At 53.8% G+C, this 27,443-nt stretch overlaps 14 protein-coding genes across 14 annotated transcripts; 10 read left to right on the forward strand and 4 right to left on the reverse strand.

Annotated features, from left to right (window-relative positions):
* Positions 1 to 2,328: 2,328 nt before the first annotated feature.
* On the forward strand, positions 2,329 to 4,494 carry Z519_06028 (uncharacterized protein; the record flags this gene model as incomplete). Its single annotated transcript, XM_016763768.1, has 1 exon — positions 2,329 to 4,494. One exon carries the CDS (start codon positions 2,329 to 2,331, stop codon positions 4,492 to 4,494), a length of 2,166 nt encoding a protein of 721 aa, XP_016620092.1.
* Positions 4,495 to 4,597: 103 nt separating this feature from the next.
* Positions 4,598 to 5,530, reverse strand: Z519_06029 (uncharacterized protein; the record flags this gene model as incomplete). The annotated part of the gene is made up of 1 exon (XM_016763769.1): positions 4,598 to 5,530. One exon carries the CDS (start codon positions 5,528 to 5,530, stop codon positions 4,598 to 4,600), a length of 933 nt encoding a protein of 310 aa, XP_016620093.1.
* A 553-nt stretch (positions 5,531 to 6,083) lies between these two features.
* Z519_06030 (uncharacterized protein) lies at positions 6,084 to 7,172 on the forward strand (the record flags this gene model as incomplete). The annotated part of the gene is made up of 2 exons (XM_016763770.1): positions 6,084 to 6,103; positions 6,170 to 7,172. 2 exons carry the CDS (start codon positions 6,084 to 6,086, stop codon positions 7,170 to 7,172), a joined length of 1,023 nt encoding a protein of 340 aa, XP_016620094.1.
* Positions 7,173 to 7,427: 255 nt separating this feature from the next.
* Positions 7,428 to 8,285, forward strand: Z519_06031 (uncharacterized protein; the record flags this gene model as incomplete). The annotated part of the gene is made up of 1 exon (XM_016763771.1): positions 7,428 to 8,285. The coding sequence occupies one exon, from the start codon at positions 7,428 to 7,430 to the stop codon at positions 8,283 to 8,285; it is 858 nt and encodes a 285-aa protein (XP_016620095.1).
* A 918-nt stretch (positions 8,286 to 9,203) lies between these two features.
* Positions 9,204 to 11,171, forward strand: Z519_06032 (uncharacterized protein; the record flags this gene model as incomplete). The annotated part of the gene is made up of 1 exon (XM_016763772.1): positions 9,204 to 11,171. The coding sequence occupies one exon, from the start codon at positions 9,204 to 9,206 to the stop codon at positions 11,169 to 11,171; it is 1,968 nt and encodes a 655-aa protein (XP_016620096.1).
* A 571-nt stretch (positions 11,172 to 11,742) lies between these two features.
* Positions 11,743 to 13,635, forward strand: Z519_06033 (uncharacterized protein; the record flags this gene model as incomplete). Its single annotated transcript, XM_016763773.1, has 3 exons — positions 11,743 to 11,767; positions 11,920 to 12,006; positions 12,083 to 13,635. 3 exons carry the CDS (start codon positions 11,743 to 11,745, stop codon positions 13,633 to 13,635), a joined length of 1,665 nt encoding a protein of 554 aa, XP_016620097.1.
* A 994-nt stretch (positions 13,636 to 14,629) lies between these two features.
* On the forward strand, positions 14,630 to 15,937 carry Z519_06034 (ATP-dependent RNA helicase fal1; the record flags this gene model as incomplete). The annotated part of the gene is made up of 3 exons (XM_016763774.1): positions 14,630 to 14,660; positions 14,723 to 14,977; positions 15,024 to 15,937. The coding sequence occupies 3 exons, from the start codon at positions 14,630 to 14,632 to the stop codon at positions 15,935 to 15,937; spliced, it is 1,200 nt and encodes a 399-aa protein (XP_016620098.1).
* Positions 15,938 to 16,611: 674 nt separating this feature from the next.
* Z519_06035 (uncharacterized protein) lies at positions 16,612 to 18,492 on the reverse strand (the record flags this gene model as incomplete). Its single annotated transcript, XM_016763775.1, has 5 exons — positions 16,612 to 17,087; positions 17,147 to 17,187; positions 17,279 to 18,171; positions 18,231 to 18,313; positions 18,390 to 18,492. The coding sequence occupies 5 exons, from the start codon at positions 18,490 to 18,492 to the stop codon at positions 16,612 to 16,614; spliced, it is 1,596 nt and encodes a 531-aa protein (XP_016620099.1).
* Positions 18,493 to 19,444: 952 nt separating this feature from the next.
* Z519_06036 (uncharacterized protein) lies at positions 19,445 to 20,299 on the forward strand (the record flags this gene model as incomplete). The annotated part of the gene is made up of 2 exons (XM_016763776.1): positions 19,445 to 20,010; positions 20,092 to 20,299. 2 exons carry the CDS (start codon positions 19,445 to 19,447, stop codon positions 20,297 to 20,299), a joined length of 774 nt encoding a protein of 257 aa, XP_016620100.1.
* A 91-nt stretch (positions 20,300 to 20,390) lies between these two features.
* Z519_06037 (uncharacterized protein) lies at positions 20,391 to 21,227 on the reverse strand (the record flags this gene model as incomplete). The annotated part of the gene is made up of 1 exon (XM_016763777.1): positions 20,391 to 21,227. The coding sequence occupies one exon, from the start codon at positions 21,225 to 21,227 to the stop codon at positions 20,391 to 20,393; it is 837 nt and encodes a 278-aa protein (XP_016620101.1).
* Positions 21,228 to 21,869: 642 nt separating this feature from the next.
* Z519_06038 (uncharacterized protein) lies at positions 21,870 to 22,118 on the forward strand (the record flags this gene model as incomplete). Its single annotated transcript, XM_016763778.1, has 1 exon — positions 21,870 to 22,118. The coding sequence occupies one exon, from the start codon at positions 21,870 to 21,872 to the stop codon at positions 22,116 to 22,118; it is 249 nt and encodes an 82-aa protein (XP_016620102.1).
* A 187-nt stretch (positions 22,119 to 22,305) lies between these two features.
* Positions 22,306 to 22,584, forward strand: Z519_06039 (uncharacterized protein; the record flags this gene model as incomplete). The annotated part of the gene is made up of 1 exon (XM_016763779.1): positions 22,306 to 22,584. One exon carries the CDS (start codon positions 22,306 to 22,308, stop codon positions 22,582 to 22,584), a length of 279 nt encoding a protein of 92 aa, XP_016620103.1.
* A 1,043-nt stretch (positions 22,585 to 23,627) lies between these two features.
* Positions 23,628 to 25,441, forward strand: Z519_06040 (uncharacterized protein; the record flags this gene model as incomplete). The annotated part of the gene is made up of 3 exons (XM_016763780.1): positions 23,628 to 24,030; positions 24,154 to 24,643; positions 24,730 to 25,441. 3 exons carry the CDS (start codon positions 23,628 to 23,630, stop codon positions 25,439 to 25,441), a joined length of 1,605 nt encoding a protein of 534 aa, XP_016620104.1.
* A 487-nt stretch (positions 25,442 to 25,928) lies between these two features.
* Z519_06041 (uncharacterized protein) lies at positions 25,929 to 26,930 on the reverse strand (the record flags this gene model as incomplete). Its single annotated transcript, XM_016763781.1, has 1 exon — positions 25,929 to 26,930. The coding sequence occupies one exon, from the start codon at positions 26,928 to 26,930 to the stop codon at positions 25,929 to 25,931; it is 1,002 nt and encodes a 333-aa protein (XP_016620105.1).
* Positions 26,931 to 27,443: the final 513 nt, after the last annotated feature.

Consider the following 27,443-nt stretch of genomic DNA (forward strand, 5'->3'; position numbering starts at 1 on the left):
CACAGAGGTCACACAAGCAGGTCTCAAAAGATGCTAAGCGTGACGTCGAAATACTTTTGAGACCCGGTCGGTTTTGTTATTCTCGCTGTTGCACTTCATGGATGACAGATTCTGTCCCACGTTGGAGAAAGGAAACGGGCATAAGAAGAAGAGGAATAAGAAATAGTCTTGACAAGAGACAGAAAACGAATTCGAAAGCTTTGCAAAGTTTGTCAAGTTGGTTGTTGTAACCGCGGTTTGAAGTGATGGGAGTGTGATGAGCAAAAAAGGGCTTGTGACAGTAGGTGGTGATATCCTCATGCCAGAATTGCGCGAGGAACGAGGGAGAAGTCAGGGCTTGAAGAGGCGGACTAGCTTGCCTTTTGCCAGGGAGGATTTCGGTCCAGCTGCATGATGCAGAATCCCTCCACATCTCGCCTCAGATTCGGCCTGCACAGGACGACGTATGCGAAAAAACGCATGGCTCGAACAATGTTGTAGCTGCGAAGCCGGGCTTGAGCGGGCTGTCGAGGTGCATGCGACGGTGCTGAGTAGGAGCCCATCTTCGGCATTTTTGGATTGGTGCTTGGGCCAATGCAGGCACCTTGTGGAACGGCACTGCGGACCTCAACGCCCGAGGAAGCAGGGGAAACGGACCATTACAAGAGATGGCAAGAGATGGTCGGCTACAGGCCGCCGCTGAATGGTCGATGCGACGGGTCCTCGCCCTGTCACAGGTGGTTTCATCTCGGTGGCGCCCGCCCCAATTGCCTCAGTCGGCTGTCGTTGTGGTGCCCTTTCTAGCAGGTAGGTCAAACCATCTTTTTGCCTCGTTGATCCATTTTGACAAGACTGCAGGTCTCATTGAATTCTGGCCTGCGCCCCACTACTAACTGTAATTGACATTGGGCGGTGATGCTGATCTTGGGGCTGCGAATTGGGAGTGCTTGCGGACGGGGAAGCCCAGTTGCAAGAGACCTTTCACAATAATCTGGCACCAAAGTCTGCGCCGGCGCAGTCATCATTCGTAGCCTGCACTTCCACGTTGCACGGAGCCATTGGAGTGGGAAAAAATGAGCAAAAATGCTGACCGTGCCTTTAATTCTAGCCACTGACGGTTCCAGAATTTCCTCGGGCAGTCTGAATTTGTGATATTTCTGCCGCTCGTCAGGACAAGATCGTTGGATGAAGAGGATCTGGGCGTGGGGTGCCCATCGATATCGACTCATGACTGCAGATTCCGATGGACTGATGGAAGGACGTAGTAGGTGGATGTGAACCGCCACGACCATTGGCCTCCAAGGCTTCATCCGCTGCCCAGCAGCTCCTCTTTCCTGAAGATTTCTCCCTCTCGCGAGGTCCAGAGAAGGGTTTCGACCAGTCAGTTAAAGGCCTCGACTTGAGCTTTGGGCCCGGGCCGGGATGATTAGGCATGGCAGAGGCCTTCGGATGGGCAGTCATTGCTCGAGGAGGACGAGTCTGCGGATGCGACGGCAAGATCTGTTAGTAACCCGACTCTCTTCTGACCATCTAGCAATCATTTTGCTTCGAGAATTTTGCTGGTTGGGTGAAAGCGAGGGAATATCAGCCTAGCTGCAGAATGAGAGGGAATCTTCAGGTCAGATGAGTGCCATGCGGTGCGTTTGTATCGAACTCATGTTCGTGGGAGAGAGACAAACGAAGCCCCTCTGGTTCATCGAGAAGACTGTCGGTGAATGTGAGAGTGTGTCGGCCGTGCATGGAAGACTTGTCGTGTGCCTTCACGCAGGTAAGGCGCAAGCGCAGGCGGAAGTCTACCAAGTTGGGCCATGATGGTGGGAAAAATGGCAGGCCGGGACTTACTGGATCTTGAATCATCATCAATGAGGTGATCCAGCGTCAGGCATCAAGTTTGCAACTTTGGCAATATCATGATTCTTGTTCCTCACCTGTGACTCTTGCTCGGCCTTCTGTGTCTACCAGTACTTGGTACAGTACTACTGTTCTTGCTAGCTGTGTTGCTACATTCGCCACCCAACCTCTGGTCACAGCGACCCCTGAGCAACTGACCTTTTGGCGACCCAATAGAGACCATGTATATCAGACCGAGCAGAAGGCTACAGGCTGATATGGTGAGTCTTCCGCCGCCCAATCATCATCCGTTGCCCCTGATTCCTCTACCCTTGTCTGCTATGTGTGCAACAAGGTCAACATCGTCCTTGGCCTCGGGCTGCCAGTGTGTTCTGAAACACTTCAGCCTCATCAGTCTCAAAAATATTTCGCTGTCAGGCCATGGAGATGGATAAAGAAAGAGTCTAGAGTATTTCCCTCATATTCCACCAATGAATCAATGACACAGATCTGACCGCCATGTTTTCTGGCTCCTTCATCTACGGTTGTCTTTTGATTGGTAAAGCCTGGGGACTCCCAATCGGTGGCGCCGTCGATTCAAGTTACGACGCGTGGGCCACCGCCCTTTCTGATGTTGGGCCTCTGATTCTCCTCATCGGCGAACGAAGTACCAAACAATTGTTGCGAGATGTTAGGGGCATCAGTGGAGCCTTCAGCCTTGCGGCCGCTCCCCTGGGACTCGTTTCCATCGTCACCAGTCTCTTCCGAATGTCGGGCTCTCATCGAATTCGCTCCTTCCTGGGATACGAGCAGGAATCTCGGAGTGTTGCCGCCTTGGAAATGTCTCGTGTTAATTGTAACGGCGTGCATCCAGAACTGGTCGACGGCTACCTGGTGCGAACAACTACTGCCACATCAGCTTTTCACGCTCGAGCGGTGGGGGTATCAGTGTTGCGATCCACTGTCTCAGAAGACACCGTCAGAGACGTCACAGACCAACTCCACTCCTGCCATGCTTACGAAGTTGCAAAGATTCGGCTGCAGGTTCCTGCAACAGACGCTAAGTTGAGATGGTGCTCGCAAATCCTAGTTACTGATCAGGAAAAGGATGGCATCAAGGACCAGTTGCTGGAAATACTGGCGGCCGCACTGCAGGTCAATCTACTCAACCAAAAGTCAGAGACTCTGAGGGACCACCTCCAACACACACTGAATTTGCCAGCTGCGAATATATCAGGACAACCAAGCAAAAATGCAGCAAGTGTTGCGGTTTCCGTCAGCGGAGCAGGAAAGATCTCCTTCGTCATCACCTTTGATGCGGTTTCTGAGTACTGCACGGCCAACGTCACATCGCGAAAGATATCGTTTCTTATCGGGTTGAGCTCGACGTTGACCATTCTGGCCTTGTATATGATTGAGTTGGGCTTCAGCCTGGCGTGGCGGCTTTCAACTGGCTGGATCCTAACGATTATAGGATATATCGGAATCGTCACCTTCGTCACTCTGGCTGCTCAAAATATTCACCATTCTAGCCATTCGATTCCGCTTCGACCAAGAAGTGCGCCTCTGTCGCAGACGTGGAAGGATGGGCTTGTGATAGCTGCGCAGTCTGACAGCAGGCTGGGAGCAGACTTCCTTTCTGCTGTCAATGGTGGGAGACAGGCATTCGAAGCGGTTTGGCTGAAGCCTCTAACCAGCTGGGCATGCATCAAGGCTGATGCGATTGGGATTTGCCTGACGTTGAGCTTCTTGTGTCATTACCTCGGACTTCGTTCGTCTAGCTGGTGGCTCGGTGTGTGCGAGCTTGTTATTTGTATCTCTGCCGCTTTCGCTCGTAGTCTTACTAAAAGCAGACCGGTGGAATTCCGTCCGGGAGCAGGACAAGATCCTGAAGCAAGAGTGGACTGGAGGTGTTGCAGCACTGGTCTGATCACCATTCAAAATGCGACAGAAGTAGACACTCGATCCCAACCCGTTCCCAGTGGTCTCGACTTGCGGGTATATTCGCCAGACATGAGTGTATCAACTCCGGTCACTGCTGAGAGCATTTCCTGGCATACAGCGGCGCTGTGCTTAAAGGATCAGCATCTAGTGTGGTGGATCTTGAAGATGACCGGAATGAGACTATGGGTCGGGAGAAGCGGGCAAAGCAGTGCTTCCCGTGCTGTCGTGATATATTTCACGTCGGGCATCCTGGTACAGGAAGGCCTGGTATCGACCGACGTGGGCATGTGCGTTGCATTCTCCTGCACAACGAACAGCCTCGCCGCTCCCACAGCGTGGCTCGCTCGCGCGATCATGAGACAACCGAGATGGAGAGTTGATCGCAAAGCCTTCACTTCGATCAATCAAACGATTGGCAATGTCCACGTCCCTTCGTTGAGCTCGACCATGACATGGTGGTCGATGAGTGAGCTGAGAAACGGACCCGAGGAGAACCAAGAGAACCTGCAGTGGGCATTTCTCTTTCTCAACACGGCTTACTTCGCTCTCTTGCAATCGGAGTTTGGAACCAGGGTTCCTGACACGGACCGGTCGATCATCAACTCACTGCATAGACTGCATGAGGGCACGAACCCAGGCTGTGAGACTGCCGCAGAGGCCCTTTTTGAGAGGATCAAGAGTGAGCAAGGGGCCATCATGTCTGGGGTTGCTGCTGCCAGCCATCAGCATCTAAATCTGTAATACAAATTCTATCAGCATCTATTTCGCCCGTCCGGCGCTATTGTCTCGGATCACATCAGAATACCAGTACCTTGCTCCTTATCGACAACCTCACTAGCTTGGTCTAAAATCCATCATTGATCCCAGCAGACTTTTCATGCGCCAATCTCTCATCGTTTATTCGGTGCCACCATCTGTGCGTTTCGTCCTGAACGGCTTCCAGTTTCTCGTCCCAGGGCTTCGGGCTCAGGATGAAATGCACGTTCTTCACCTGATCGTCGCGCCATATTGCGTCATGGACTCCTTTCCATCGCAACGTCTTCAGAGCGTTATAAATGTATGGCAATCCAACCCAACGACCATAAAACCGATCGCCGAGCAAGCTCTGATCGGCAAAGTCATAACTCGAGGTCAAGTCACCGTTTTTCATGGCATCCAGGATCTTGTTGTAGATGCCCTGGCTAGGATTGCACACGACTAGGCCGCCGTTGGGGGACCCTATCCCCGCGGTGGGAGGTGGCCCATGAATCTGGGCATCGTCTGGTGTGTTGTGTTGGGAAGTGAACCCACAGTTCTCTGGTATCCAATGTTTTGGGTAATGTGATTTGTTCAAGGGATTGCAGGCGCAGGCATGACTGGCTGCGTATACCCTGTTTCCTTCGCCGTTCATCTCAGGCGGATCCAGCCCCAGCTCCATCAATTCATCCATGTTCTTCAAAACCATCATGTCGCTGTCCAGCTGCACAACGCGGTCATACTCAGTCAGACTGAAGGGAGTCAACTTGCTCCAGCAGTCGTAGAAACGTGGATCATTGGCATACTCCTTGGGGACGGAGGGGAGGAGGTAAGGGATAGGTTTCGCCGGGATGCCTCTCCTTTTGAGGGCTTCGAGGCCCTCAGGAGGGAATGTGTCTGTGTATAGTGCAACCAGAGGATATTTGGAGCCAACTTTCTTCAAGGAGTATTCGAGCGTGAGGAGGCCTGAGAGATATTTGGTGTTTGTAATGAGGGTCGTCCACACTTTTCTAGGCGCATTTCCATTTATGTGGTTCTCCATCTCCGCTTTGGATGCGAGCTCGAACCTTTGCCCACTAAGACTAAACTGCCAGAGTCTTTAACCGTAGTGAAATCCGGGGGTATATACGAGGTAGATGGCAGTACCTGAGCAAGAGGCCCAGTTCGAGGGAAGGGAGGAACTACTGTACATGGAGGCGAGCTGTTGGCGCCAGCGGCGCGGATCAAGTAGGAGGGATAGCATACCTACCATAGGTAGGCCAAGGTAGGCAAGCTTTTATCTAGCGGGCACCGAATTACCTATTCTTTTGATGGCGAAATGGGAACCACTCTCGTACTGTTTTTGCCTGCAGGCCAGATCCACTACATCATCACGCAGCCAGTCGGGGAGGCTAGATCGGCCCCGGCGATCGCAATTGAATCTTCTCCCACTCTCATAAGAATATTATGATCATCAACCGCTCCTTGGTTGTCAGGCCTGTTTTCGGGATCCAGGTAAGCTGAATCGGGCTTGATCGCTTTAATAATGGTTGCAACCGCGCGTGTGGTTCTATCAAGTCGGTAGCCAGCGGTACCCGCCTGGAGGAGTTCCCAGCATGTCGGAAACCTTGGACAGGTAAGTAAGGAGGAACCACCTCTTCTCACGGCTCGTTGCTCTTTGTGCATGCTCACCGTTGCCCAGGCCTCCAAATGGCCACAAGGAAACCGTAACTGAAGTTTTGCACCGTTCCAAGCAAGCCGCCGGACAGGACTCGCCAACAAAGTCCATCGCAAGCAACTACAAGGGCTTCGTCGCAGGCGTCTTCTCGGGCATAGCAAAACTCTCCGTCGGTCACCCTTTCGATACGATCAAGGTTCGCTTGCAGACCTCGCAGAAAGCGCAATTCAAAGGACCACTAGACTGCTTGTTGCAGACGCTGAGAAAAGAAGGGATAACAGGAGTCTACAAGGGTGCAACTCCGCCACTGCTAGGATGGATGGCCATGGACTCTGTCATGTTGGGAAGCTTGACAGTCTACCGGAGGCTGTTGCTTGAGAACATCTTTGCCAACCCGGCTTTCCGACCCGGAAAGAGCGCTGCAGAGCTCGCCAACGAGAAATTACCTGCTTTTGGACATGGGATTGCCGGGACTATGGCGGGGTCTACCGTTTCGTTTATTGCTGCGCCGGTTGAACATGTCAAGGCACGATTGCAGATTCAATACGCCGCCAAGAAGAAGGACAGGCTGTACAGTGGCCCTATAGACTGCACGAGAAAGATTCTTCGTTCCCACGGCATCCCTGGCTTGTATCACGGCCTCTTCTCAACGTTGATCTTCCGCTCATTCTTCTTCTGCTGGTGGGGCAGCTACGACCTCATGACGACCTGGTTCAAGAAACACACTTCTCTTTCCACTCCCGCGATCAATTTTTGGGCAGGCGGAATGTCGGCACAAGTCTTCTGGCTGACGTCTTACCCTTCGGACGTGGTCAAGCAGCGCATAATGACGGATCCGTTGGGCGGCAGTTTGAATGACGGCACTCCTCGCTTTAGACATTGGAAGGATGCTGCCATTGCTGTGTATAGAGAGTCCGGATGGAGAGGGTACTGGAGGGGCTTTGTGCCCTGCTTCCTCAGAGCATTCCCTGCGAATGCGATGGCATTAGTAGCCTTTGAAGGTGTAATGAGAGCGCTTCCTGATTGATTATGTTTACTTTTGATACCCAGGAGGCTTTGGTTTAGAATTCAACCGTAGGAGTGATTGGTATTCTCTGTCCCAAATCCCATTCACCCTACGAAAGGTTTCCTCTCGTCTCGTGGTCCTTTTCGACGTGAATACATTCCGAGGCGGATATTCCTCCTCTGCATTCACAGCCTCGCGCTAATGGCTCTTGGCAAGGCCCTATAAAATCCTTCACCTAGCCACGAACTCTCTCCCATAAACTGATTGATCCCCATCATGGCTGTTCTACTCATGAGTGAGCCTCCTCAGGCAGTCCTGGGCACATTGGTCAATGCAGATGGGTCAGCAACATACTGCGCGCCGCATAAGAGCTACAAAATCGTCGCCGGGGTCAATTACCCAGTCGAAGTTCCGTACCGATCTGATGAGATACCTGAGTCGACCTTGATTGAGGTCAATCTCAGGCCACACAATGGTGTCGGAATGGTCAAAGAACGACATGTCGAAGAGCTCATCAAACGAACCCTTCAAGCCATTGTGCTTGGCGAGGAGACTCCGCGAACCATGTTGCAGGTCACTCTCCAAGTCGTGTCTGTCGAGAGTGACGAGAGCCTACCCGGCGGAGTCAAAGGGGGTGGGCAAGGTGAGACTTATCTCGACTTGCTTACTTCAGCACTCAATGCTGCTATTCTCGGTTGCTTAGATGCAGCGGTGCAGATGAGAACATTGGCTGCTGCTGCACTCGTAGGCATCAGCAGTGAGAATGGCGCGGTTGTCACCAACCCAGGGGTTTTGCAACGAAAGAATTGCGCTAGCTTGCATGTGTTTGCCTTCGGCAAAGATGGCAGAACGTTGTTGATGGAGAGTGAAGGCAAGTTCAGCATGGAAAGTTGGCGAGAAGCAGTACATGCTGCTCGCTTAGCAGTCCTTGGTCACTCCGTTGTCACCGACGCCCACGCCGTCACCGGCACCATTACCAATGCAAGCGATGTCAACAAACATTCAAACGGAGATGTTGCCATGAATGGAACAGACGCTACGACTGGAAACAACTCGGTTATCTGTGTGCTGGATGTGATAAGAAGAGCTATGGAAGCCCGGGTGATTAAGGACGAAAGCTGGCGACAGGATTGAAGATGTTACAAGTTTTGCCAGTGTGTGAATGCTGAAACAGTCACCGAGTGGGCGGCTGACCAGCGCCAAACAGTGGTGAGGTGCAAGAAGTGGGGGGGTTCAGAAACAGCCTCGCTGGCACACAGAAGTCTGTGTGCGGCAGACTTCCAGGCTCGTGGGTTGTGGCTTTTGGTGGTTCAGGGGGGCCGATGGCCGATATGCTAGGTGCCACTATTGGGGATCTAGGCGCTGCGACAGGAGGCGCTTTGGTGGGTGATGAACGGCCACAGCAGATCCCCACGTGCCTCCCAGCAACAAGGCCCCAAGCCCGACTGGACAGACCTGGACTCCTGGTGGTCCTCATGCATGTGCAAGTGCTACAAATACTCGTCGTGCACAGCATCGAAGGTCAACCACCAACTACTACCTCTACGACAACCCCATTGACCAAGGCACTCTTTTGCTTGACGACTTCACGACCTTGAGCACTTTGCATAATCAGTCCGACCTCGGCTGGTCCAGAGGATTTTAATCAATTCCAAGCACCACCCTGCACCTGCATGTCCTGCACGAACACAAAGCATTCATTCCCATCTCACCCGCTAACTCCGAGCCTCCGGATTACTGATTTGGTGATATTCGCGCGTGTGCCTTGACTCGTTTCTGGAGAAGGTTCTAGGCAAGCTGCTCAACCAGTGGCCATCAGTGGCTCGTCTGTGCTGTCAAACGCTTCGGCGCTCTGATTGTTCCGAAGATTGGCCCGCTTGCGAGCCGTGTTCGGATTTTGCCCCTCGCAACCCTCGGCATCACTTGTCCATCACCACCATCCACCACACTTCACCTCCAGATCGTCCAACTGTTGAGCAGATCCACTCCCGCCGGCTCGGTTTGTGCCTCGTTTGCCCTGCAGCTCCTTTTTTAGGCCTGCTTCTTTCCAACATGACCGCATCTCCCACAATCAGTAACCTCGACATCCACACAAACGCCCACTCCACCTTCTCCTCGCCCACTACCTCCGAAGCCACTAGTATCAGCAACTCTTCTCCACCAACTCCTGGCCTTGATAACCCTGACCTCCTGCTCCCTGATGGCATGGCTAATTCCGCCTCCAAAAAGTCGGTTGGGGAGTCCATCCTGCGTCAATATGCCGAGTATCTAGATCCCATTGACGCCGATGGCCAAACACATGCAGTGCGCAACTTGGCTCACCCAGAGTCCGATCTCGTGAGCGAGAAATCCGTCAGCGGCGACAACGCGGCTCCCAGCGATCCTCTGAAGACCTCGTATATTGCTCATCATCCTACCGTTCCCGTCCCAAAGCCTCTTCTGCTGCCGAAATCTCTGCTCGCCCACCGCAAAAACCCAAAGTCAATAGATATACCAAGACAAACCATCATGAAGGCTATGGTGTCGCGGCGGCCTAGTGCGGGCCCTAACACGGCGCCATTGACACTGAATGCTCTCAAGACAGCCATCAACGAGGTCGACTCGGATCAGCAAGGAGGCTGCGCAGCGTCACCATCCTTAACGGCCACCTTTGCTGGTCTCCAGGCCGGCGCTCTGTCAGCCTATTCGCCCACGTCGACGAGTTTTCTTCGCTCGCCGTGTTTTTTCCATCAGCGGTTTGACGGGGTTGTGGACATTCAGAAAGTCTTGGATGAGATTGCGGACGACGACTACTCGCATTCGAGACTGATGCAAACTGCAACGGGTGTAAGAGAGGTTTCCAAACAGCTGCAACGCAAACCGCTGAAGCGAGCCGTTCGCAACGTTATGATCGTGACTAAGGCTCGCGATAACAGCCTCGTTTATTTGACGCGTGAGCTTGCAGAATGGCTGCTCTCTACGCCTCGGTACGGGAGCGAGCTTGGGGTGAATGTCTATGTGGATGCCAAGCTCCGACATTCGAAACGCTTCGATGCCGCTGGATTGTTGGCAAAGGAACCTCGGTTCAGCAAGATGTTGAAGTATTGGACTCCGGACCTGTGCTGGTCATCGCCGGAGAAATTCGACCTGGTTCTCACAATGGGAGGTGATGGCACCGTGTTGTTTACCTCGTGGCTGTTTCAGCGGGTGGTGCCACCCGTGCTTTCCTTTTCGTTGGGAAGCTTGGGTTTCTTGACGAATTTTGAGTTCGACAAATACAAAGAACACCTTGATCGGGTCATGGGCGACGCTGGGATGCGAGTCAACCTTCGCATGCGATTTACCTGCACCGTCTGGAGAGCTGATCGCTCCCCCGGAGCGGCGAAAGGCACTGTGGAGGAGGGTGAGCAGTTCGAAGTTTTAAACGAACTCGTCATTGACCGCGGTCCTTCTGCCTATGTGTCCAACTTGGAGCTTTACGGTGACGATGAGCTCCTGACCATTGTGCAGGCGGACGGGTGTATCTTTTCCACGCCGACAGGATCCACGGCGTACTCCCTCTCAGCTGGGGGTTCTCTGATACACCCATCTATTCCTGCCATCCTGTTGACGCCCATTTGTCCACACACACTCTCTTTCCGTCCGATGGTGTTGTCGGACACTCTTGCGTTGCGAATAGCAGTGCCTCACAAGTCCCGGTCGTCAGCATATTGCTCCTTTGATGGAAAGGGACGGATTGAGTTGAGACAAGGCGATTATGTGACCCTAGAAGCGTCGCAATATCCCTTCCCTACCGTTATGACCGGCACGAATGAATGGGTGGAAAGTGTACAAAGGGCTTTGAGATGGAATGTCAGAGGTGCAGTCCAAAAAGGATGGGACCACGGGGATGATGAGGACGGTGTTCATGTTGAGGAGAAATGGGACATCGACATCGACTCTAATCCCTGCGGAGGGACGGACAGTGGCATTGGTCCTAGTGAGGATGGTGACCACGCAGCAAGCCCCATGAAGCGGCAGCTGAGCATGTTGAATATGTGAGGAGGCTTGCCTGGAGGTGGGTCGCGTACCCCGTAAATGGGTTTTGTCGCGACCATACGACATTTGTAACGACATTGAGATTTCTCGCAATGGTTATTTTGAATGTGGATGCGGATGCTGCGGCTCAATCTGGTAAGATCTGTCCAATCTCGGTTCAGCCTTACGCAGCCTTGCACACACCATCTGGCTTCCACTATGCTTCCTTCCACCTATATCAAAGAAGACCATTCGTCAGAGCGCGGGACTGACATTTCCTGCCAGCTCGACTTGGCGACCTGTGTCAATGTCTACATAGATAGTGGGCTTAGCGCCGTTTTTTTATGCTATAGAGGGTGCGACAGAAAGCTGGCTGCAAAACAACGACAAAGTCGTCGACAATTTTTCACTCACTTCCTTTCTTCGTCGCACACTCATCTTTTCAACTGATTGCGTTTGTTAAAAAACACCATCGCAGCTCTTCCAAACCTCTAGTCCTGTCTTGCGACCGTCAGATACGGACCCCGACAATACGCCAACAACTTCTCCGATCCCAACACGTTCTCCGACTCTCAAGACGTCGGCGCCCTTCAGAATGTCTTCTCCAAGCCAATCCGCCGGTAAGTCGAAACCCAGAGATGATCGCGGCGCCCACTTTCAACCCGTCCAAACTCAGAGATGAGCGAGGCGCCCACTTTCAACCCGTCCAACATTGGAGATAATCGAGGCGCCCATTTTCAGACCACCCAGCTTTCTCTAACATTAACTGTAGATGCGCGGCGTAATCCTCCCTCCTCACCCTCTGAGCAGCATCAGCGTCATCGCAGCTTGTCTCAGATCCATCCAAGCCAATCCGCAGGTGAGTCGAAATTCAGAGATGATCGAGGCGCCCACTTTCAAACCACCCAAATTTCTCTAACATCAACCCTTTCTAGGTCCACGGCCTGATCCTCTCTCTTCCCTTGAGCAGCGACAGCGTCGTCACAGCTTCTCCCAGTTCCTCTTGCGTGGTGACACTGGCTTTAGCACTGGTCTGTCCAGCCCTTCTTCTGGCTCAGACCCCGGTCCCCAGACAACTTTGAATGAACTCATCAACGACTCTGCCTCTGGATCTGCCCCGACCTCTACAACTGACGACTCAAACCTGTCCGCAGCGACAACTCTCGTTGAAGCGCTTGTTGATCTTCGTCGTGTGCACGCAGCCACAGACTTGACTTCCTTGCTGGCCTATCCCCAGATCACGGACGTTCGCAACTCTGACACTGACGCTCTTGACATCGAGCACAACTCTGCAACCACCCGATCACAAGACAATTCATTTGAGCCTGAATGCGCTGATCGCCAAGCTGCAAACCAAGCAAACAATTCAGTCAACAGCGCTTCACTCTTCTGGTCTGATGAGCCAAGCTGGAGTTTTCACAACATCCCTGGTCCGACAGTAAATTCTGCATATGACCTGCCAAATTCGCTCCCAACACGAACACGTCCAAATTCTCTGACCACTCCAAGTCATTTAAGTTCGCCACCACAAGTTCATTCAGACTCATCATCCACTCCAAGTAGTCCAAGCTCGCCAATCACGAATGGCTATCTGAGCTCACTGTCTACTCCAGATCTTCCAAAGTCGGTGTCGCCTCAAGAGCGTACAATCTCACCAAGCACACCAACTGTCGATCCTCGTCGCCGCGTCAATCCACTGTTCCCTCGCCCAGATCAAGTGACAGGCACGAGTCAAGCGTCACAACCAAGTGACGTCATCATGACTCGTCGCCTCCGTCAACGAGAACCAGGCCGTCGCGTCTTCACGACACCCATCCCAGCCAACCATGATGGGGGTCATCGGTCTGCGACCGACCCAGACGTTGGCGGGTCTCCGGGCCTGCGACGTGTGGGCCGGTCTGGCTCACTGCGGTCCCTGGCGAGGGACCAGGCCGAGGCCGATGCCACGACCGTTGCCTCTGAGGAGGCTGAAGACGACGACGGGGCTTCGGCCCAGGGGGAATGGCAAGCCCCTGAAGACTATTTGTCTTCAGGTGGCGAGGACGACGACGACGAGGAGGGCGGGCGCGTCAATCTTGATGAGATTGACGCCCCGGTTGCGGAACAGCTTCGCGCCGGGCTCGCTCACTTGAGCGAGGTCCGCGTCGAGATCGACGTCCTCGACGGTGATCTCCCTATCGGCGCTGCCAGGGGCAACCACGCGGCCGTTCGTGCCCGCACGGATCTCGTTCTTGCAGAGGGCGAGATCCGGGGTGCGATCGGTTCGCTATGGAGGTCGCTCCTGGAGGCGAGGGAGATCGCCGTCGATGCCGAAGCTGGCATTCGGCGGCTACAAGACGAGGTCGCCCGCCTCGCAACCGACGTCCTCGAGTCCCGACTCGAAGCCGCTCTCGCAAGCGAGCGTGCGGTCTCCAATGAGGCTCTCCTTGAGAGGGCTCAGTTGGAGATCGCCGTCCTGCGCGAGAGACTTCGAGAGCGGGAGCTCTGAGGCGGTTGTGAGTACGGCGGCCTCGCTCTTGTAAGTGCGTCTTATTCTCGGTGTTTTTTTGTGGGTGGTTCTGTGGACAGAGGGGGAGGGGAGGAGGGGAAGGGGGGTGTGGTGGTGATGGTGGTGGTGGTGGATTTTGTGCTGGTTTTTCTGCTCGGGTTCGTGCTGGGTTGGTTCTGTGCTGGGCTTGCCTGTGCCCTTCGGAGCTTGAGCGACGAGAAAAGTTTTCCTTTTTTATGTTCTGAGCACTTCTGTGCTCGTGTGCCCTTCTGGGCATAACAGAAACCCCCAAAAAATTGGTTGAGTCCAAATGTCCTTCCGCTCCATTGCCTTCTTCTCTTTTATGTTGGTCCCTCGTCTACCCGCCAGACTCAACCATCGGCGCCTACATGAGTATTCCGGAGTGATCCAGTCCTAATCAGTACAGATTATAACCCCATTCACAGCTAGCTCCATAACATCTCCTTCCATCGATGATAAGTACTCGGACGCCTCCAGCGCCACCGTTTTCAACACATAGTAGCGAAGGCAGATCGACCCAAGAACACGGAAGACGTCATTGTGAATGAAGTGCTCTGCGACTATACTCGCTCTATGCTCGATGGGTATCACCAGCACGTTGCGCATGACGTGTGACACCAACAATGTGAAGGACAGCGGGCGAGACTCCAGATCGCATCTGGAAGGAGTAGTGGGCGAGGGCCCGTTACGATATGTGTGAATGCAGAGGATTACAATATGGTCGGGACCCGACAGAGTACGAGTCTCGATGAGAAACAAGTTCTCAAATACTCACGCAGAGAAAAATGAATACGGGGCGAGGGGAAAGTGTAATGAGAGGTGAGGCTGTCCATATGCGCCGACCAGGTGATTGGCTGCTGGGCAAGGCTGCCAAGTGCCTCTGTGCTGAATTTCTTCCGCCACTGGAGGGATCAAACCGATAAACTACAACAACATCACTTCAAATCAAACATTTATCACAAAACAGGTCAAAATGGCCGAAGGTATCGACAGAAATGCAGACGGTGAGTTCAGCTTCCCTGGCGACCTGTGCGATCGGCCCAGCGACTGACAAAAAGAGAATTAGAGCGGATGGAGTTTTCGACTTCGAAAGAAGTCACGGTCGCGCCAACCTTTGAGGATATGCACCTCAAGGAGAACCTCCTCCGTGGAATCTACGCGTATGGCTATGAATCACCCTCGGCCGTTCAGTCACGCGCCATCGTGCAAATCTGTAAAGGAAGAGACACAATTGCGCAGGCGCAATCAGGCACTGGCAAAACCGCGACCTTTGCGATCAGCATTCTTCAAATCATCGAAACATCCGTCCGGGAGACACAAGGTACGAATGGGAACCCATCAAGCAAGACTTGACTAATGAAGTCCAGCCCTAGTTCTGTCCCCAACCCGCGAACTGGCGACCCAAATTCAAAGCGTCATCATGGCCCTCGGAGACTACATGAACGTCCAATGTCATGCCTGTATTGGAGGCACAAACGTTGGTGAAGACATCAGAAAACTCGACTACGGGCAACATGTTGTGTCGGGTACACCTGGGCGAGTGGCAGACATGATTCGAAGACGGAATCTCCGCACACGACACATCAAAATGCTGGTGCTGGACGAAGCAGACGAACTCCTCAACCGCGGCTTCAGAGAACAGATTTATGACGTCTATCGATACCTTCCCCCCGCCACACAGGTCGTGGTGGTCTCTGCCACCCTTCCCTACGACGTGCTGGACATGACAACAAAATTCATGACCGACCCCGTCCGCATCCTGGTTAAGCGTGATGAGCTCACACTCGAGGGTCTCAAGCAATATTTCATCGCTGTTGAAAAAGAGGAGTGGAAATTTGACACACTGTGCGATCTCTACGACACTCTGACAATCACTCAGGCGGTCATCTTTTGCAACACCCGCCGCAAGGTCGACTGGCTGACCGACAAGATGCGCGAGGCGAATTTTACAGTGAGCAGCATGCACGGCGAAATGCCACAAAAGGAGCGCGACAGCATCATGTCCGACTTCAGACAGGGCAACAGCCGAGTCCTCATCAGTACTGACGTCTGGGCCCGTGGCATCGACGTCCAACAGGTCAGTCTGGTCATCAACTACGACCTGCCCAGCAACCGAGAGAATTACATCCACAGAATCGGCCGCAGCGGGAGATTCGGCCGCAAGGGCGTGGCGATCAACTTTGTCACCAGTGAGGACGTCCGCATCCTACGGGATATCGAGCTCTACTACTCGACGCAGATTGACGAGATGCCCATGAATGTCGCCGACTTGTTGACTTAGGAGCGCTTGTTGTTGTCCTCCGGCATGGCTTGCCGCAGAAGCAAGGACTCCCAAACCAGATCGACCCTATGGCGACTTGCGTCTCTGGTTGAATGCATTTCGTACTGCTGCGATGACCTTGCCCACGTGCCATCATCGCGAAGGCCCATCAAATTTCACAGCAAATCTTATTCCCTTGTGAAGGACGTAATCAGCTGCTGGCGAGACCTGCATCATGGAGAAGAAGACTCTCCGTCTGATTTGGAGCACAGCTCAATATGTTACGACGACGGCAGCATTGTCGACAAGGGCTGAGGGTCTGGTTCTGAGTCCTCTCGAACGAGCTGCGACTTGCTTTGCAAAAGCGTACGAATGAGGCAGGCAGCTTCTTCCTCATCTCTTTCAAGTTCTTTAATTCCAGGTATCAGCTATCAGGTACATCCAGGATGGAAATGGGCTGGAGCTAAAAAGGTCGGTGTTTTCTCCTGCTGCCGCTCTATAGCAGGGAGTATCAGCTGAGACTTGTCACAGAATGTTTCAATATCCTTATCGGCAACGATAAAAACTCTGTAAACCCCAATTCAATCGTCGCCATGATCGTCATCGAATGCGTTCAGACCTTCAAGGTATTTCCCGATCCCCGTCATCTTAGCTGGCGCCATGCGTTCATCCACAACCCCTTATCCATACTAATTCTAGTTGTCGAACGCTGAAAGCACATCCCTCTTGGCCTCCTGAAACTCTCTCAGGATAGTCTCTCGTCTTGCCTCCGATCTGACTTTGACCTCCAGAGCGTAGGGCTTCGCGCACACAAGGAATCCTTCACTGTATCCCGTAGTCGGATCAGTGTCAGGAGGAATTGGCTTTCCATCCTTATCCTTCCCCGGCGCAAACTCAAATGCCCACAACAGCTTTGCAATCCCGAGGAACAAGTTCCTCTCCGCGAGATGGATGCCCGGACACAGACGTCTTCCGGAACCGTAGCCATAATGGTCCCTGTCGTCTGGATTGGTGGATTGAGCCAGTTCGGAGGCTAGTGCCGTGACGCCCTTGTAATGGTCTGGATCGAATGTGTCCGGGTCTGGGAATCTCTTCTCGTCGTGGTGCATGCCCCATGCGTTGATGAAGATGACGGAGCCCTTGGGAATTTTGTACCCATCAATCCAGTCGTCTACAGCATCAAACTGGTCAGGAACCGGCAATGATGTCGTGTTTGCGAGATTCACCCACCTTCATAAACAGCATGTGGGAATGCCAATGGGACCACCGGTCTGGATTTATCATCAGCGTCAAGCAGCAACGCGGGGAACGGAGCCTTGGAAGACGGTTGCAACGGCACTCTAGGGTTTGGGGACATCTCACCTCCACCTCATCGTTTCCTTCACCGTTGCAGCCACGTATGGCAACTGCGCATAGTCGGCCCATACGGGAGACCGGTCCTCGCCCATTACACTGTCGATTTCTTGCTGTGCTTTCCTCATGACCTCGGGCCACTTGGTGAAGGCCTGTATGGCCGCGATAACGATGCTCGAAGAGGTATCACTCGCTCCTTCCATCATTGTGCCGCCCAAGAAATAGAGTTGGTGCCGAGTCAATTCGAGCTTCTCTTTTTGATCGAGGACCCGGTCCATGAATGAGTACTTGCTGCCCACTGCTTCCCTGCGCTTCTCGAGACCGGTCAACATGTCGTTGTATAGGTCATTCATCGCCTTGCCGACGTCTTTGGCTCGTGAACGCCAATTCCCAAACAGCCATTCGGGAACGTAGTGGAGGAAGGGGAAGATGTCGACAGGAGGGGTGTTGCCCGGTTCCATGACTACAGACCAATTCTCCATCAGGTCGTAGAGGCGTTTCATGTGAGGGGTGTCCACTGTCGGAGACCTTACGCCCCAGATGGTGGCGCATGCAATGCTGTTGGTGTATCGCTTTGGGTGGTCCATGTGCTGATCCGGTCGCTCGAGGAAATCTTTCAAAAGTTGACTTGCCTCGGCTTGCTGCAAGGGCAAATGGTCCTTCATGACAATGGATTCCATAAAGTGCTGGTGAATGACTTTTCTGTACCGTTGCCAGATTTTTCCATAGTGCGCAATGAGGACGTGGTCCCCCCCCGTGATCAGATTGTGGGAGACGTAGCTGTGGGGGCGATCGCTATAGATGTTCGACTTCTTGTCGATCAGTTGTTTGACGAGGTGGCGAGAAGTGAGAACTATGGCGGTTCCAGGGCCGAGCTTGAGGGAGAAGATGCCGCCATATTTCTGTTTGATGGTGTTAGATCAGCAGTCTTGGATGGGGATCAACCGCAAGCGGTGTGTACCTTGGACCACTCTGTGAACGTTAAGTAAGACCCTTTGGTTGGGATCTGATGGATGTTTCCAATCACGGGTGCTGTGGGCGGGCCTGTTGACGGATGCCGGATCCATGAGTACACAATTGGCAATATGTTGGGATCGCAGCAGATTCTTGTTCCACATACCGGGGGGGAGACCTTTTTCGCGCCGTCCCACGAAGAGAAACGCATATAGTAGAAAGGCGACGAGCAGCACGCCGACGGCAGGGAGGAGGATTCCCAACGCCATGCTAAGAGTGAGGTGGACAAGGATGGGATGGGAGGAGGCGATTCAAGCCGCGAAACAGCAAAATATCGGTGAAGTTGGATCGTATCACAAGAGGACGGTGGTTAACTTCTGAATGGAGGAGGGTTCTCTCCTCAACCACAGTGATGCCCTTGGACTTTCGAAACCGCTCTCACCTGGGAGACGGATGAACCAGGGAATCCTGGACTTGATATACACTTTGTCTCTCACCCTCAGAGCAGCCCTTTCAACGAACCAGAATGGAGGATCTGCGATGGTTCTAAGGCTGGGGGTAATTCCTCTCTTGCATCACCCCTATGTCTTGTATTTATTGGCTACTCTGGCTACTCCGTGCAAGCTGCTTCCCCACAATCTTCATCCCGCCCCCCACAGCTAGACATGTCGAGCCCTCCGCGTCCCACCACCAAAGTTTACACCAGCCCTTGTCCTTCTGCAAACCAGAGCCAAGGGCCGTTCATGCGCTACTAGGTCGAATCATGTGTCGCTCTTTCGTCGCAGGCCGTTTCAGATGAAGATCCCTTCTGCCCTAGGTCTACGTTTCCGGCGGAATAACCCCCCCACGGATGCTGGGTATGGGTTGGCAGCGGGGTAGGTGCATGAAGCGTCAAGCCTCTCGGCTACGCCTCAATGTCCGAGGCTTCAATGACGTGCCCATGCCCAGAATTCACCCTCTCCGTATCCTTGTGCCCAGATAGGTTGGGTTCTTTTTTATATCTGGCTGCAGCAAGGCTGAACCTCAGCCTGATGATGATGCGGAGAAACATACATCTCCGCTGGTCTGATGGACCTCGGACCGGAACCCCTCATCAACTCCAGCACGAGAAGTCAAAAAGGGGCCTATATATGTACAAACGTCCATCCAAGGAAGTGGTTGATTTTTCACACCGAACACTTTCCTCCCCGCAAGTTTTGACAATTTCAAAGCTCAGCGACAATGGCTCAGCTCCAAGGTAAAGTCATTGCAATCACCGGAGCAGCATCGGGGATCGGCGCGGCCACGGCACTAGAATGCGCCGCTAGAGGAGCCTCACTGTCGTTGTGCGACATCAACGAGGACGCGTTGAAAAAGGTTGTCGATGAGATCAAGGCTAAGGGGACCAAAGTAACGGGCAGACGCGTCGACGTCTCAGACTCGGCCCAAGTCGATGCCTGGATCGCCGACACGGTCAAGGAGTTTGGCAAATTGGACGGTGCGGCAAATATCGCGGGCGTCGAGACAAAGCCGGGCGGCAAGGTCTTTGCGAACATCGTCGACATTACAAACGATCACTGGGACTTCATCATGAAGATCAACCTGACCGGCCTCTTTTACTGCCTTCGCGCCGAACTCCGGACCATGGAGCGCGGGGCTTCGATCCTCAATGTGGCGAGTTTGGCCGGCGTCATGGGCCGTCCTGGCATTGCCGCCTACTCAACCAGCAAGCACGGAGTCGTTGGCCTGACGAGAACAGCAGCCAAGGAAGTTGGCGAGCGCGGAATCAGAGTCAACGCTCTTGCTCCGTAAGTGATTTCCCCCTTTCTTGCTCAAGTACGTTCCTACCAGGTTCAGCTCCGTGGGCTGACTGTTGTCTTTTTCAAAAGTGGCCCTATAGAGACTCCAATGCTGGATAGGCTGCTATCTGATGGGGGCACGGCGGAGCGACCAGTCACAAACACGTACAAGACGTTGCCTCTTCAACGATTGGGTACGGCACAAGACATGGCAAAGACGATCTGTTTTGTCCTGAGCGATGACTCGAGCTACACCACGGGAGCTACATTCTCTGCAGATGGCGGGGTCGCCTGCTAAATAGAAAAAAAAAAAGGCCTATTTGACCCTCTCTACCCTATCGGCTCTTTAGCCCTGACAGTAGTAGTTTATATCTCTCCCCAGCACTGCCCTACCCCTGCGCCTCGAGGAGAGCGCCTCCGTTTGCAGGGACATTGTTCCCGTTGATCCACCTGCTCTCATCGCTGGCAAGAAAGGCCACAATGCCCGCGATATCGTCGACCTCGCCCATCCTCTTCTCTGCCGTGTTCCTGCTCGCCAGGCCCGCGATGAAGTCGTCCGGAAGCAAGCCCTGCTCGAGGGGCACCTTCAGCAGGTCCGTCATGACGGGGCCCGCCGACACAGAGTTTACGGTGATGCCGTGGGGGGCGGAGAAGATCAGGGCGAGACTGCGCGTGAAGCTGTCCAATGCGGCCTTGGACGCGCCGTAGCACACCGCTGGGTCCGCGTTGGGCGTCCTGGACGCAGAGCTGCCGATCATGATCACGCGGCCGCCTCGGGGAATGTACGGAAGGGCGGAAAGGAAGAGCTGCACGGGCGCCCACGCGTTGCCGGTCATCAGGTTGTCGAAGAGTTCCTTGGTCGTGCTGGCGATCGGCGCCACGATGCTGGGGTTGAGATATGCCGCATTGCACACGACCACGTCGATGCGTGCGGTCGAGAGATCCTGCAGCACCCAGGGCACCAGGTCGGAGGCAAAGGTCGGGGACAGCACGTCGGCCCGTATCGCCCTGGCTGTTGTGTTGGGGTTGACTTTGCGGATTTCCGCTAGCGTTTCTTCCGCCGCGGCGGCGTTCCCGTTGTAGGTGATGGCGATCTTCGAAATCCCCTTGACGACGAAATGGATCGCGATGCCACGTCCTATGCCGCGTGATCCTCCCGTCACTAGGGCGACTTTGCCGTCCAGAGGTGCAGGGATAGTCTTTGTCGACATATTCTTGGTCGACATATTTGGATGCGATGGATAGGGGGATCAAGAGAAGAGTTGAGCTTGTTCAGGATCTGTGTCGTTAAGGAGATGAGGGAGTCGTCAATTCAACGTTGTTGAGCCGAAGATTTTCAAATATGGGTCTCGATCCTTGCACGACTTACTCGGTACCCGCAAGTAGAGGAGCCGCCATCCATCCCAGACTGATAGCTTCCGCGGTCATTCATACTCGAGGCTTAGGAATGAGGACGGCAAAGCCGAAGACCGTTGTCCGTCCCCTCTGGGATGGGAATTTGATCAACGCAAAGGGCGTAGTGCAGCTAAGATGCGTTGCATTTGTCAAAACCAATCCCGTATAACTGAGCCCTAAACGACTTTTTTTTTTTTATAATAGTGACGTGAGCAAAGCGAAAGAACAGCGAGGAAAATGTCAATAGTTGTTTGCCAGCCAGAGATGATGGCGCTTTGGACTGATTGATCGTTGAGTGACCGTACCCACTTGACAAGAATGGGAGACAAGGCATCCAACCATCCGGCCTGGAAGTCTAACCCGTCTGGGGCTGTATCGGGCTCCGTTCTTGGGCTATCAAAAATCACTGCTCACCTCGAAGAAGACTCAAAAATGTGACATGTTCCTGCCACTTCGAACCTCCGAGGCTCATAATGGAAATGCTTGGTCGTATCCTGATTCGCCCTGTCCACGGACTCCAGCAATTGGTCATGATTCATGCGGAAAATCATCCCTCTGCAGTTTCAGTGGCTGTCTTTGAGCTCAGTATGAGCCTGGCTCAGGACTTGAAGTGGGAGCAATATACGTCGGATCTGATGTCGGTCTTGAGCTCCTTGTCGCAGAGCCTTGTTCCCAAGGCTGCCAGCCGCCAGATGGGGCTCCCGGATACGCTTAGGTATTGACTTTGAGTTCCCCACTCCGCTGGGAGCCAAGTGAGGACAGTGAGGGGTATTGAAACTTGCCGCGAGAGCACCAGACTTGAGTCAGCAAGATATAACGACACCAGCTAATCTGCATGACTTGGACGCAGCTGCGGCTCGAGAGCCTCCTCCAGCACCCTCTTCTGATAGCGTCGCCGTCTTCGGCAACATGAACCGTGCCTGCACTCGCCTTCTCCGTAACAAGCCTCCTTCTGCGCCTTTGAAAGTTCCAACCCGTCGCTATTTCCACCCGGAATCACGATCGTTCCAGAACAGCGCCCACGGCACGCACCGATTTATCTATAGGTGGACTATTCAGGCGATTGGCACTCCTTTCGCCGTAGCTTACTTCTGTGAGAAGATCTCGGGGCGAAGTGATGGCGAGAGCAGCTTCAAGCTCGAACTCTCCGACATTGGTCCCGGACTGTTGACCAGCCGATTCGGGTGAAGAGCCAGGTTTGGGGACATATGCGGCTGAACTGATAGATCGGCTTGGGACATGCGGGTTGTGCGACGGACCACGTGTGATCCTTGGAAGTCAACTCCAGATATCTGTCTCCCCCGGGGATAGTTGGGTGCTGTACCCCGTACTCGGTATATGATTATAACCTGGATATGGCCCTTACTTCCTTGCGTGTTATTTTCGGCGGTCGAACCGAGATTAAGAGTTGATGGTTCTTATACTGGACTGGCGGTCATTATCCTCCGTACTCGGTACCTCGAACTTGGCGTGTATTTGCGACTCGAATCCTTTGAACCGAACACCGATTCAAGGCGGTCCCCATCCCTCCATTGCGTGGTCCTGCCGTGTTACAAGAGCAACGCTTCAACCTGTTATCATTTACGGAGCCTTGCCCACAGTGATGACCAAAGCAAGCGCCCCCGACACGTGAGGCTCGAGTCCTTCTGCTCCGGTCGTAGCGAATCCCCATAATACGAAGCCGGACCATAGACCCGATGCTCACTTTTGGGCACCGCTGGGAGACGCTCCGTAGCCTGACTAGGTAATTAAATAAGGCGGTCATGCAGCGGGCGAGGCAGCGAGCCAGGTTCCGGCGAGGTTCTACAGGCTGCGGGCTTACGTGATGCCGCATTTGGTGGCATCGCTTGGCGTATTATTTCTTCTCGACCGACTTCGCCCTCGAATTGCAGACACCACAATTTATGCCACGTAAGCACACAGGCTCGCTAATATGGCGATGAATGAAAACCGACCCCAAGCGCCTCATTGGCAGTTGCATCTGGACGCCGCTCGAATTTCGCCGGGACAGCTTCTCCGATTTTCAAGAGACTGGACATGATTTCGCGCGCTTGAAGCCGAGACATGCGCTTCCTGGTGCGCTGAGTATATGTAGTGCATGGTCCATCAAAGCAGTCGTCATCCACGAGTTCAAACACTCTACGCAACGCAAACCGGCACGAGCACAACACCCCTGACCTCTTCTGGCTGCGCGTGCTCTCCTTGCTCAGAAGGAATGCGCACATTTAGCAATGGCCTCGAATGGCTGTGCCAATTACGTTTTCGTGGAAATGAAACTAAAGGGGAAGCAGGCTTCCGTCTCTCGTGGTAACCAGATTTCACACGCCTTGAAGAATCATCATCGCGCGGCGCGAAGAGAACGCACAAAATTGTATCTGGCAGCGCGCCAGAGCCTTCTAGCCAGGAATGCCCATGCCAAGCGCTATCAGGCGTTGTCAGATTCCAGCTCACCACCAGAGGAGTCGAGCTCATCAGAACGAAGCAGCCCTGAACAGAAAGAGCGGCAGGTCTCGGAAGTCGAGATTTTGAACCCCAAAGCCTTGGGTATGGTGCTTGGGCAAGGACGACTTGATCCATTCAACATATATCCGCACGATACAATCTCGCTATACGTGCATGAGATTCTAGATCACGGTAAGTCAATCTCGCCCTTGACGGCATTCCCTTGTGATTCCACCTCTCCCCCTGCTGTTGCAAACGAGAGGTACCATTGCTGCGTGGCCAACTCTCGAACCTGGACTGATTCGAGTCGTTTAGCTATCAATCACACCTGGCCTGGGGTTTGTCCCTTCGGATATGCTGCTTCACATCCCGTCAGGCGAGCCTGGTTAGGCTGTGCTATGGACTTTCCCGTCGCTTTCTACTCTTTCGTCTTCGCAGCGGGTCTACACCATGCTTATCTGCATGGCTGGAGCAGGATATCAAAAACCGCCTACAATCTGTTATTCTCGTACAAGACGAAAGCAATAAGCCTAGTCAATGAGGCATTGCAGAAGGTAGATGTCGAAATCTCAGACGCGCTTCTGGTGTCTATTCTCATCCTCGCAGCACATGGTCCAGCTGCGACTAGTTGCGACAAGGAGCCACCAGAGTATCCGGTGTCTCCGCTCGCTAATGCACAGGATCTGGACTTTTATGGCAGCCTGAGATTTGATGAGTTGCACATGGGCGCACTCCGCATCCTGGTGGCGCGTCGAGGAGGGTTGAAAAACATTCAACTGTACGGCATCGCTGATATGATTGCGCTGTAAGTTGGGTACCCTGCTTCACCCCCTCTTGCATCGTATGCCTTCCGGACTGGTAGAGGCGCGCCGACTAATCTGAGCAATACAGTGGCGAAGTCTATGGTGCAAGTTCGACTCTGACCAAACCAGAATTCCGGGAATGGTTCGCATGTCCCACCCCACTCTTACTGCTGCCGGACTGCCAGTTTTCGTCCCGCGAAATCTTCCCTTCACTGCGAAATCGAACAGTGTTCAAGCAATTGCTCTCCATATTGTGCGCCATGTCTACAATCTGTAAAGCCCTAACGCATCTTCGTCAGGGAGGAACCAATCCGGCATTTTTCACCAACATCATACGAACCAGAAACAGGGTCCAGCATCGTCTGCTCTCGCTGCCCCATCAAGAATCCAGCTCAGATCTGGACCATGGAATCTATGAAACCTGCCGCCTTGCCGCAATGATATTTAGCGACATGGTCATCTTCCCGCTTCCGCCCGCAACAGAGATCAGACCACGGCTAGCAGGGATGCTGCGGAAGACCCTCGAGAGCTTGCCGGTACACCTGGAGAGGGCGAGTCACACAGAGATTCTGCTGTGGGCCGCCATGTTGGGAGCCATTGCAGCTGCCAAAACCGAGAAGCATCGGACATGGTATCACTTAGCTGTCAAGCAGTATGCCGTCCTGCTTGGCGCAGGCCGATGGACCGAAATGCAAACGGTCCTGAAAAGACACCTGTGGATGGAAGAGTTCTGCGACCCACCAGCAAAAGCGGTCTGGGAGGAAGCAATTGGGCTTGATCCCCCTGTGCACGCAGCATAGATGCCAGAAGCAGCCTGTCCCCTTTGCCTGGCTGGCCAAGTGTCAGAATCAGGACGATAAGAGGCACCCGATGCGCGTCAGCCGGACGGCTGTGCTCCAGACAGATTTCCTCCATGAGATGCCAAGGTCTTCCTTTTCCGGCCCTCCGTGAAGCTGATGCTCTCAGCTCGGCCTCTATTTTCCGGAATTCCCAACCGTTTGCATGAAGTCGTCGTCGACAACAACAATGACGCAAACAAGCTACTGGGCTTTAACGTGTCACGGAACCGTCCGAGAACAAGAGTCTCATTACTCAGAGGAGTGATGCGCAGACATTGACCCAGGTTTGACTCGATCGATGGGTTGTCCATTTGTCATTACTGTATTTACATCATTTCAAATCCATAGCGGCGACAGAGCACCAAGCCCCTTTTTGATGCTAGTTACGGATATGCCGACGACTAGCCGATCCCACATGTCGCCAGCAGCCCTGGCTTTTTCTCAATCGTTAGATTCCTCCGGGAACATGGGAAGCTAAAGGGACAATTTTCAGGAAATCCAGCACAAGGCCCGCCATCTGCGCCAGATTTGTCTCGAGAAGGAAGTGGCCGGCGTCGAGGAGGACGACCTCTGCGTTGGGGATGTCTCGCTTGAAGGCCTCGGCGCCGGGCGGGACGAAGATGATGTCGTTCTTGCCCCAGGCGGCCAGCAGATTGGGCTGGGCGCGGCGGAAGTACGCCTGAAATGCCGGGTACAGGGGCACGTTGGAGCGGTAGTCTGTCAGCAGGGCGATCTGGACGTCGCGGTTTCCCGCCTGCTCGTCGATCAGCGCATAGTCGAGCCAGTACGACTCAGGCTCGATGAGCTCCGGACGCGCGCTGCCAGTCGTGTACTGGCTCTTGATCCCCGCGAGCGTTAGCGCCGTGTCGTTGATTGGGGCAGCAGCGGCCTGGAACTGTGCGGGCGTGGTGGCGTTCCAGAGCGCGAAGATGGGCGGCCAGAAGGTCGCGCCGAACCCTTCAATATAGGCGTTGGCGTTCTGCGAAATGAAAGCCAAGATCGACTGCGGCCGTTGCAGCGCGAGCCGGAACCCGATCGGCCCGCCGTAGTCGTGCATGTAGGGCACGAAGGCGGTGATGTTCTTCGCGTCGAGGAACGCTGCCACGCTCTGCGTCAGCGCCGCGAAGCTATACGTGTAGTTCAACGCCTCCGGCACCACAGTGAAGCCGAAGCCCGGGTAATCCGGAGCGACGACATGGTACCCGTGTGCCGCCAGGATGGGGATGAAGTTTCGGAACTGGTGCGATGATGAGGGGAAGCCGTGCAGGAGCAACAGCGTCGTGCCGTTGATAGGGCCGGCTTCACGGTAGAACATCTGGATCCCGTTGGGGAGAGTCACATTGCCCACGGTGTACGGCAGCCCACCTGCTGGGGTCTGGTGACTGAGGGTAAGGAAGGAGAAGAGAAAAAGGAGGAGCTGGGAGAAGTTCGAATGCATGCCTTTGGCCATGGTGAATGAACAAGTAAGCGCCTTGCAAGATACTTCTTATTATCCGGGCGGACAAGCTTCAGATAGTCCCACACCGCGCTTCGGGGGTCGACTGCTGATATTTAATTGTCTTCTTGAGATGCGGGCACCCACCAATATATATTATCTCAGTGTCCGAGTACAAGAACGTACCGCAGTCACGAACCAGCCGTCAATGAACATACTCACCGTAATTAGCATCATCGCCGGGATCGAAAGAGGCAAGTCACGAACACGAAAAAGGCATGCCAAAGCGTCATCAAGAAGCTGTTGTAGTCCCGGTCGGTACCTTGCAGAACCAAGGAAAACGCATGCCAGCGCGAGGTTGGTTGCGTCCATACGCAGACTTGCCCGTTTCGACCTTCGTCGTTTAAGTCGCCTATTAACTCCTCGCCGGTGGAACCCAGGCCAAGGCAATGGGCTGGGCTGGGGCTTTTCCCAACACGGAAGGTTTCGAAACCCCTGAAAAGGAAGCCTCGTCTGCTCACTATAATG

The sequence above is a fragment of the Cladophialophora bantiana genome, assembly GCF_000835475.1.
Source record: "Cladophialophora bantiana CBS 173.52 unplaced genomic scaffold supercont1.8, whole genome shotgun sequence".
NCBI classification, from domain to species: Eukaryota; Fungi; Ascomycota; class Eurotiomycetes; order Chaetothyriales; family Herpotrichiellaceae; genus Cladophialophora; species Cladophialophora bantiana.